Source organism: Neophocaena asiaeorientalis, unplaced genomic scaffold, assembly GCF_003031525.2.
Source record: "Neophocaena asiaeorientalis asiaeorientalis breed wild unplaced genomic scaffold, Neophocaena_asiaeorientalis_V1.1 scaffold461, whole genome shotgun sequence".
Classification (NCBI taxonomy): domain Eukaryota; kingdom Metazoa; phylum Chordata; class Mammalia; order Artiodactyla; family Phocoenidae; genus Neophocaena; species Neophocaena asiaeorientalis.
Window position 1 is genome coordinate 2,742,673 of NW_020173230.1, and position 10,276 is coordinate 2,752,948.

The following is a 10,276-nucleotide window of genomic DNA, read 5'->3' on the forward strand; positions in this document are numbered from 1 at the left end:
AGTCCCTCTCCCCACCCTGCCCCCCTACCCGGGCACCCAGGCATCTTCCTCTCACCTGCACCAATCACCTCTTCAATCTTGACATAGGAGACATCGATCTCTTTGGCAAACTCCCTCACAGCCTCATTAGGGTCTTCGTAAGTGAAGGGGTCAATGTAGACCTTAGTACCTGAGGAATCATGCGGGGCTTGTCAGCCACCACTGCATTCAGATGCCCTGGTCCCTGGCTCACAGCTCTCACCCCAGCCCTATCTCCTCCAGGATGGGCCTACCCACCGTGCCCAATGAGATACTGTCCGTGTTTGTCTGAGTATTCAGCTTCTCTCCCATTGCTCTGCTTCCTGTAGCCGATGGGAAAGAAGAGGTAAACTGAGTCACGCGTCTCGATGTTTCCAGAGGGGATGGATGGGAATCAGAGAAGGTTCCAGGTGAAAACAGGCTCCCAGGACATCGGGGGTGGCTTGCCCTGGAGCAGGAGGGCAGGTGGCCAGCTACACGGGGCTTTGCAGGGTTCTCCAGGTGCCCAGAGCCCTCACCTGAGGCAAAGGACAGCGATGACGACGACCACGAGGACCAGCACCGCGCCCACGACCGCTGTGCCAGCAATCAGGGCCAGCTGCTCCCGCCAGCTCTCGTTCTCTGGAGAAGAACTGGTGATCAGGGGGACCCGGCGGGCCCGTGGGCTCCACTCAAGTCCCTCAGGGCAAGCAAAGAAGTTCCCCAGCCTTGGTGGGTTTGATTTTGTTCTGTTATAAATACTGGAAACCACAAAAAGTTCCACTAGAACAGAAGGTTCCAAAGGCTAAAAATGAAAAGGTTCATAGCCAAAAAGTGGAAACAACCCAAATGTCCATCAACGGATGAATGGATAGATAAAATGTGCCACAGCCATTCAATGGAGTATTTCTCAGCCACGAGACGGAATGAAGCCCTGATATGTTCTACAGCACGGATGAACCCTGAAAACATCATGCCACGTAAAAGAAGCCAGTCCCAAAAGACCGTATCGTATGCCTGCATTTGTATGAAAGGTCCAGAACAGGCAAACTACAGACACAAAAAGTAGACTAGGCTTCCCTGTGGCGCAGTGGTTGAGAGTCCGCCTGCCGATGCAGGGGACGCGGGTTCGTGCCCCGGTCCGGGAAGATCCCACGTGCTGCGGAGCAGCTGGGCCCGTGAGCCATGGCTGCTGAGCCTGCGCTTCCGGAGCCTGTGCTCCGCAACGGGAGAGGCCACAACAGTGAGAGGCCCGCGTACCGCCAAAAAAAAAAAGTAGACTAGTGTTTGCCAGGGGCTGGGAGGTAATGGAGGAGTTATGAGCATCTCTTTTTTGAGGTGCTGAAATGATCTAAAATTAATTGCGGTGATGGTTGCACAACTCTGTGAACATGTTATAAGTCAATGAATTATTTATACATTTTATTTTATTTTATTTTAAAATTTATTTATTTATTTTTATTTTTGGCTGTGTTGGGTCTCTTGTTTCTGTGCGAGGGCTTTCTCTAGTTGTGGCAAGCGGGGGCCACTCTTCCTCGCGGTGTGCGGGCCTCTCACTATCCCAGCCTCTCTTGTTGCGGAGCACAGGCTCCAGACGCGCAGGCTCAGTAGTTGTGGCTCACGAGCCTAGTTGCTCTGCGGCATGTGGGATCCTCCCAGACCAGGACTCGAACCCGTGTCCCCTGCATTGGCAGGCAGATTCTCAACCACTGCGCCACCAGGGGAGCCCATAAATTATACATTTTAAATGGGTGAATCATGGTGTATGAGTCGTATCTCAATACAATGGTTAAAAAAATTCAAAGGTTTAGAAAACCACTGGGCCAGCATACAAAATCTATCATAGTGTCTCCTCAGTTAATCCTTGGAGCCCTGTGAGAGAGGCCTCAAATTTCCATTTTTTTGGATGAGAGAGCTGGGGCTCAGGGGTCAAGTTTTTGCTAAAGGTCACATAGCTGGAGAGCCGCTGAGCTGGCCTTCACACCCAGCTGTTGCTTTTGGTTTCTACATCTTATCCCCAGGCCAAAATGCATCATGGTTGAGAGAAAGAGAAGCATGGGGCTGTGGCTTTGGGGGTCCTGAGGGCAGAGCCAAGGCTTCCCGCCTGGTCAGATCAGCCAACTCCACCCGCATCCGGCTCCCCGGGCTCACCGTCCAGCTGGGTCTGGCTGTGGTGCTCCTGGCCGAAGGGCCCGTAGCCAGCCTCGGAGCGTGCCCGCACCTGGACCAGGTAGCTGGCTCCCCGCTTCAGTCCCCGCAGCTCTGCCCGGTTCTCCGATGTCTTCAGGAACCGCACACTGCTGGGGCCCTCTGCGCCCTGTTCAGGAGAGGGGACTGGCCGTGAGCCAGGGCCCCCAGATTCCACTGCTCTTTCTGCCTCCCCCCGCCCTGGGCCTGCATCCCTAGCATCTCTGTCCTGCTGAGTGGCAGGTGCAGCCTTTGTGCTCACTTATGTATGCACTGTGCCTTGTGTTTTGCATTAATTATATCATTTAATCCTTGTAGCGCTTCTGTGGGATAGGTTCCATTATCCTAAGCATTTTTGGGGGGTGGGGGGGCCTCGCCGCGTGGCATGCGGGATCTTAGTTCCCCGACCAGGGATCGAACCCATGCCCCCTGCAGTGGAAGCACAGAGTCTTAACCACTGGACTGCCAGGGAAGTCCTATCCTAAGCATTTTACAATGAGGATATTAAGCTCAGAGAGGCCAACGGGGTTGACACAAGGTCACTTGGCTAGTACGTGGCAGAGGGCTGCAATTCAGGCGTCCTGGTCCCTGGAGCGGGTCCCACTGCCCACCCCCACCCCTGAGGCAGGGCCTGGTCTCACCTTCTCGTGATACTTGACCTCGTAGTCCAGCACTGCCCCGCTGGGTGCCCGGGGAACAGCCCATGCCAGGCTCAAGCTGCTGGGTGACGACCGAGTCACCCTGATGTCGGACACTGGGGGCGGCACTGCAAGAGACAGACGCCTTGGGGCCCTTGATCGTGGCAGGTCTGTCTCTCATCTTTCCCAGCTCCTCCTCTACTGGCCACACTTGTCTCGGTCCCCCAGCTGTTTCTGGAATTCCTGTGGCTCTCTCTGCCCCGTCCTGAACTCTCCAGTCCACCTCTGCATCTTTTTTTTTTTTTTTTTTTGCGGTATGCAGGCCTCTCACTGTGTGGCCTCTCCTGCTGTGGAGCACAGGCTCCGGACGCGCAGGCTCAGCGGCCATGGCTCACGGGCCCAGCTGCTCCAAAATTTGTTTCTATAAAGTTGTTTGTAGGGAATTCCCTGGGCTCCAGTGGTTAGGACTCTGTACTTCCAGTGCAGGGGGCCCAGGTTCGATCCCTGATTGGTGAACTAAGATCCTGGAAGCTTCACAGTGTGGCAAATATATATATATATGTATGTATGTATGTATATATATATAGAGAGAGACACACACACGTATATATGGAGATACAAAGTTGTTTATAATTTTTTCTTAATTTATTTTTACTCTCTGATGAAATCTTTAGTGCTCTTTTATTCCTGAGATTGGTAATTTATGTCATCTTCTCTTTGTCTCCCTTTTCCTCACCCCCCCCTCCTTCTTTTTTTTTTTTTTTTTTTTGCGGTATGCGGGCCTCTCACTGTTGTGGCCTCTCCCGCTGCGGAGCACAGGCTCCGGACGCGCAGGCCCAGCGGCCATGGCTCACGGGCCCAGCCGCTCCGCTGCATGTGGGATCCTCCCGGACCGGGACACGAACCCGCGTCCCCTGCATTGTCAGGCGGACTCTCAACCACTGTGCCACCAGGGAAGCCCCACCTTTGCATCTTTTTAATTCTCTTTCTGCCTCTTGCCCCAAAGGCCTTGACCCGCTATATTTCCTGGGGATCCCACTCCCCAGCTGCTGCCTTTTCCCCCTCAGGCCTTTAGACTGTCCATATCCCTCGCGAGCCTTTCCCACCAACGCCTCTCCCATCCGACCACAGGCTGCCCCCTGCCCCCAGCCCCCAGTCTCACCCTCACGGTCAGTGGTGACATTCACAGCCTCAAATGGAACTGGCCCGCTGGCTAAGGAGGACACCCCGTTCACGGCGGTGACCTCGAAGGTATAGGTGAAGTCAGGACGCAACCCACGAATGGCCACCCAGGGCTCCATCAGGTCCCGGGGGCCGGGGTCGAAGGTCAGGTCTCCCCCGCAGGGCGTGCAGGAGCCGCCGGGGCGGCACTCCCGGCACCGGAGCGCATAGGTGAGGTCCTCTCGGCCTCCCGACTCGAGGGGGGCACTCCATTCCAGGCGCAGGGAAGAGCCGTTCAGGCGGGGAACCACGCTTCTCGGGGCGGACGGAGGGGCTGCGGGAGACCAGGACGTCAGGCAGAAGCTGAGCAGACGGGCAGGGGACGGGCAGTGGGACAGACAGGCAGCCACACTGACGTCTTGTCTTGGCCGGGCACCAGGCCAGGGTCAAGAGGAGGAAGGTGTGGGAGGATGGGACTGGGGTCGGGGGTCCACCCCAGGGGTCACTGGCCACTTACTGGTACAGGGTGCACCTCGGGGGTCTGTGCGGGCCCTGAAGTACCCGATGCGACACTGGCAGACGGGCGAGCCAATGGTGTTGGAGTGGCTGTTGGCTGGGCACGGCTGGCAGGACCCCTCCCCAGACAGGGGCTTGAAGGTGCCCTGAGCACAGGCTGCGAGAAAGCGTCCATCAGAAACTTGCACCAGAGACATTCAGCAGTGGGGTGGCGGGGGGATGGGGACCAAAAAAAGGACATTCGGCAGCTATTAAAGTTGCATGAGGTGCAAAAGGGAGAACAGGGAGGGAGAAGCTCAGAAACCGCACCTCTAAGAGAAGACCTCCCTCCAGACCAGGGTTCTGAACCCTGACGTGTACCCCCAGCCACTCCACGGCAGCCTGGTGAAACCCAGACCCCTGCTCCGAGGAATGATTTTGAATGCACACCACAAAATACAGATTACCAAGAAAACCAAATAACTAAAAATACAGTGATCAAAACATGAAGAAACTTTGCAACACAGCAACGTGTGTTTCTGTACTAACAAGGTACAGCGGCAAGGCTGACAGGCGAGGAAATACTGAAGTCACCATGAGCGAAAAACATTTTGCCAGTCTTGCGTCATCTCTAATGGTCTGTGAAAACACCCAGGATTTGAATGGGGCCCAAGTCTCAGGTCCTGCTCGACCACTGGGCTGTGGCTGACTCTCCGTAAGAGGAGTGGCCAATTTCAGGTAAAGATGAGTGCAAAGAAATGGTCATTTTTTTTCCCTTCCACCAAAGTTCACAGATTCCCCTACATTCTATCTACAAAACCCAGGTTAAGAAACTCTGCTCTGGAGAAAAGGCTACGTGAGAATTCAATATCAGTAAATTAGACGAAACCATAACGAAAAAGACTACAGACCGTGAAGCCTTTGTCCTCTGAGTCCAATAAGGTCCCCCAGCCCTGAGGACAGTCCCACAGCCCAGAAAGGAACTGGACATAGATAGAAGGATGAGTGTGGAAATGATGGAGAGCTCAGAACTGTGCTGGGGGCCCTGAAAACACACCCTCCAGTAACTGAGTGCCCAGGAGAATAAAGAACTTTTAAAATGGAAATTTAAGAAGTGGATCCAAGAGCAGGGTACCAGCCAGGCCTCCTGCAGACATGGGCAAGCTTTGTGGGGGAAGTGCTGGCCCTCACCTCGGCACCTGGTATTCCCCTCGGCAGCCTCAAACCCTGGAGCACAGCTGCAGCCCGTGACCGGCTGCTCAGCCCACTGGCCATCCTCCCGGCAGTAGAGGCTCGGGCTGGGGCCAGGGGCGGGCACGGCATCGGCCACGCAGCTCCCCGCCACGGGCACCACCAGCTCACGAGGCACGGTCTCCGGGAAGCAGGTGAGGTTCACGGTCAGCTGGGCGCACTTCTTATAGAAGAGGTGCAGGGACAGCAGGGCCATGCAGGCGCCCTGGTCCTGGAAGGCCAGATAGAAGCCGGCCTTGGTGAGCGGGCCCAGACGCAGCGTCTTGACGTTCACCTTCCCGGTGGCCTCGGCCCCGGGGCGCTTCCGGGTCAGATGCTCAGCAGCAACTGTGTCCACCTGCCAGGTTGGGGAAGAGACTCACTGCCGCTGTCCTCCACTCCCCCAGGACCCCGCTGGACTGTCTTCTTCCCAGCTCACCCTCTCCCTGACCTGCCTGGCTCGTGTTCCAGAACCTTCTCTCCACCGTTCCCAACGTACGCTTTCTTGCAGGCCCCAACATTGTCCGTTAACACCCGCCGAGCTCCTATGGTGCATCCAGCCACTGTCCCGCACCCCCTTTCTGTGCATTCACTCATCCTACAGACACTTATCAACACCCACGCTGTACCAGGCCCTGGACTCCACGCCAAGGAGCCAGAGATGAAGGCAACGCTGATGAGCTAATGATAAATTAAAAGTGTGATGAGTGCTGCGGCAGGCGGGACCCCAGGGCAGGGCACATGAGCAAAGGCGTCCCGGGGGGCACCTCGGAGCTGGAAGTTACAAGGCGAGGAGCTGGGCGGGAGAGGCAGAGAGAAGGCATTCTAGGGTGAGGCATAAGCTGGCGCAAAGGCAGGGGGGCTGTAAAGGGACGAAGTGTACTCAGAGAATGGGGAAGCGTAGGGGGGCCCAGCACACGGGGTAGAGCGGCTGTTCCACCTAGCAGGCCACCCTCTTCCCTCCTCAGACCCGGGCCTCTTGCTTCTCGCCCCCAGCACCTCTAGACCACAGGCCGGCCCCAGACCCCACCTTGGCCTGGGGCACCTGGGTACCTTGATGTAGGGGTTCTCCATCCAGGCTGGCGTGTGGGCCGTGGCCGTGTCCGCGTCGCTCTCAAAGTAGAAGACGGTGAAGGTCTCCTTGCAGGAGCGGCCAGCCCGCGGCAGGGAGAGGCACTCCAGCATGGTGAAGCGCAGCGTGGCATACACGTGCACGGCGCCCCGGCGGGGCACCCAGCCCGTGCGCAGCCAGTGGGCCAGGCCCGGGGCCCGCTGCACGTCACACACCTCGTAGGTCCGAACACTGTGCTGTTCCTCATCCAGGCCGCTCAGCTCCTCCCACTGCGGGGAGAAGGGAGCTCAGCCTGGGGGCTGCTAAGCGGGTGGGTGAAGGTCAGTGCCGTAACGCCATGAGGGGCTGGGGGGACCCCTGGAGAGCAAGGGCTCAGAGGATACCTGCTTCGGCTGCTGCGATGGCTGTGTGTGTGTGTGTGTGTGTGTGTGTGTGTGGCCTGGGAAGCAGGAGCACAGGTGGACCCCCTGCCTCGGTTTCTCTCCAAGCCCCAGCTCTTACCTGTCCCTCCACCTGAGGGAATGTCACCCACTTCAGATCGGCAGTTTCCAGTTTTGTGTTCAGTAGGGTCTCTACGACAGACAGACAGACAGACAGAGTCAGTGAGCGCTTGGGAGAGACACCAGGAAGCCCAGACCCCTGGGAGCTGAGACAGACAGGCCGAGGAGGGGAGCGAGCCCTGCCCTCTGCCCCCCGAGCAAGCCCAGATTCCCAGCCTCTTTTCTGAGTGCCAGCCCCGCCCCTGACAGCTGACAGGCACGGAGCTGACCTTCGGGACTCCCAGATCTAGGCCTCTGTGAACTGCTGTGCCCCAAAGGAGAAGGGGGGACACAGATGCTGAAAGGGGAAAAAGGCAAACAGCTCAGAAAGGGCTAAGCTAGAGCCCAGACCTGACCCTGACCCCGAGGTGGGATACAGGGACACCCCTCCCACCAGGGCCTGCCTCAGCCGTTCTGATGCAGTCCGTTCCCAAATCCAAAGGACGTGCTGCCTCCATCCCCACCCCCCTTCAGACCAAACATCCCAGCCTTTCAGATCCTTGAAGGTGGTGCTGACCTCCTGAGGCCCAGCCCTGACCCCCCATTCCCTCCCCACCAGCTAGCTGCCCTCGGAGGAGGAAGTGCTGGAGGCCAGGACGCTTGGGTTCCTGCCCTTGGCCCCTGTGTGCAGAGGGCTCACATCTGGATTTGGTTATGGGAAGGAAAAGGGGAAGAGATTTTAGGGGTGTGTGTATGGGGGGGTGAGCACACCTGGCTCTGCTCCGGCCTCTCTCTGGGGAGGAGAGGGGCGCGGCTCTGGCGGAAGGTGGGGATTAGGAGAAACTGCACAGCCGCCCCCCGCCCCCAGCTGAGGGGGGGGGGAAGGAGGGTAGGGGAATCCCCTCGGAGATTTGTGGGTGGGGTGCTACAGGCCTGCCCTGGGAGGAGCCGAGAGGGGGCCCCCAGGGGAGCCAGCAGTACACCTGGGACCAGGGCCCCCCTCCCTGGTGGGAGCTGCAGGAGAGAAGGGAAGGCTGGTGGGCAGGCAGCCTCCTCCCAGGGACCAGGTGATGTCCACGGAGAGCAAGGGGTCAGGCGGGACGCCGGCCAGGCAGCTGGGGGTGAGGCCTGGGCCCCCATGGATGGCGGGAGACAGCCCAGCACGCTGGGGACAGGATGCCCGGGTTCTGGGAAGGGGGCGGATAGAGGCTGCCGTCTCCACCCTCCATTGTTCCAGACTGGATAGTGTTTTCCTGTCTCCAATTTATACACTGTCTCTGTTTCAGGCTGTCCCGGGCACTCTGAGCAGCTCACTTTCTCTCACCCTCTCTCTTTGATCTGTCACTTCTTTTGCCTCCCACCTCTCTCTCCCGCTCTCCATCCACCTCCATTTCTCTTCCTGACTGTCACTCTGCTTTCTGTCTCCCACCTTTCACCATCCCTGGGGCACAGAGCCTTGGATAAAAGACTGAACTCTTGTCTCAGTCTCCTCATCTGTAAAATGGGAGCAACAATACATCCCACCCACAGGGTTGTTGGAACCATGAAAACATAAAGCACTCAGCATGGGCCTCGGGCCCGGAAAGCACTGAGGTAATAGAAATTAGAAGTTACTCCCTGTTCCTCTTTGCATCTTTCTTTCTCTCTCACCACACATCATCCCAATGGGTTTTCTCCCTGCTTTACTTTCCCCTCTCTCTCCCACAGTTCTTTCCCCATCTTTCCCCGTGCCCAGCGAGTCTCTCCTCTTCCCCCACACCCAGCCTTTGATCCCCAGCCCAGAGCAGCACTGCCCAGCCTGGGGGAGAGGGGTTTCTAACTGCCTTTGATTCCTTCTCCTCAGTAGCCCCCCATGGCCCACTCCCCAGAGACCCCTTTGATTCCAGGCAGTGAAGGAGGGGAAGGAGGCAGCTCATTGAAAGGAGATTAGGGCCATGGGAGGAGGGTTTACAGAGCTCTTGGCTCCCCCTCTAGGGGTTGGGGGGAGGGCAGAGACTCATGGATAAAGTAACATTTTGGCTGGGGTGGGGGGATGCAGAAAAATTAGAAGTTTAAGAGAGACAAGTAGACAGCAGTTAAGCTGAGTTCAGGGGACACGAGGGCTGTGTAGGTCAGTTTCTGCCGGCCTAGGGTTAGAGGAAAGGACTCTGGTGGGACTGGGGCAGGGTCTAGACTGCATTTAAAGGGATGGGGTGCAGCTTGGGGAAACCAGGGAAGGGGCCTCCCTGGCGCAGGGGCCGTGGCTTTGGGAGAGATTTGGAGGTTTGGAGTGTGAGTGCAGAAGGTGGCCATCCCCACGGCGGTGTGTGGAACTGTAGGGTCAAGGTGTGAATGCTCCGGAATGGGGGGGCGGGGGTAGTTTTATGGGCTAGCACAAAGTTCTGCCTTGTCTTCTTGTTCCTCCAGAAATGTTTCCTCCTGTTTGGCAGAGGTGGGAGGAGGGGACAGAAACTTTGGAGAGAGTTTTGAAGATTGGAGTAGAAAAGTGGAGAGAAAAGGAAAGGCTGCCAAGGGCGTCTGGAGTCAGGAGTAAGAGTGTGGGGAGCCGGGACCGGGGCATGTCCCGGGACAGAGCTCGCCTCCATCTCTTTCCCAAACAAAAGAAAACTCCACTCCCCGCTGGGCCGCCTCCTCCCCGACCCCCTCCCGGGCTAGCACTATTGGTCCGGAGTGTTCGCTGTTGGGGTGCCGGGTTTGGGGGAGACAGATGTCGGCCCTTCCACCCCGAGGCCCATCTTCGGGGGGCCCCAGAAGTGGCGGGGTGACTCCAAGGAAACTCACCTTCTAAAGCGGCTACAAGCGAAGCCCAGCAGAGCAGAGCCCGGAGCTCCATGGCGCCGCCTCACTCTGGTTGGATCCGATCCGAGTTTGGGGGGCGCTAGCCCCCCCAGGTCTAACCCCCCCCCCGAGCGGGTGGACGTCGACTCCCCGCGCTGAACTCGGTCCGGGCCCTCAGCGCGGGCCCATGCGGGCGCGCCGGGCACCCGGTGGCGGCGCCCAGGTGTGGCCCCGCGTCC

General features: G+C 57.9%; 1 protein-coding gene across 1 annotated transcript in view; it reads right to left on the reverse strand.

Moving 5' to 3' along the window:
• The window catches only part of EPHB4 (EPH receptor B4), a 17,082-nt gene extending 6,806 nt beyond the window's left edge, over nt 1-10,276 (reverse strand). The window contains exons 1-11 of the mRNA XM_024745483.1: nt 10,041-10,276; nt 7,282-7,352; nt 6,762-7,049; nt 5,670-6,066; nt 4,501-4,656; nt 3,985-4,317; nt 2,826-2,950; nt 2,149-2,314; nt 537-639; nt 277-341; nt 56-169 (exon numbers count right to left, since the gene is read on the reverse strand). Coding sequence (XP_024601251.1) covers nt 56-169; nt 277-341; nt 537-639; nt 2,149-2,314; nt 2,826-2,950; nt 3,985-4,317; nt 4,501-4,656; nt 5,670-6,066; nt 6,762-7,049; nt 7,282-7,352; nt 10,041-10,092 — 1,870 coding nt within the window. The 5' untranslated portion in view covers nt 10,093-10,276. The remainder of the gene's footprint in view (nt 1-55; nt 170-276; nt 342-536; nt 640-2,148; nt 2,315-2,825; nt 2,951-3,984; nt 4,318-4,500; nt 4,657-5,669; nt 6,067-6,761; nt 7,050-7,281; nt 7,353-10,040) is intronic.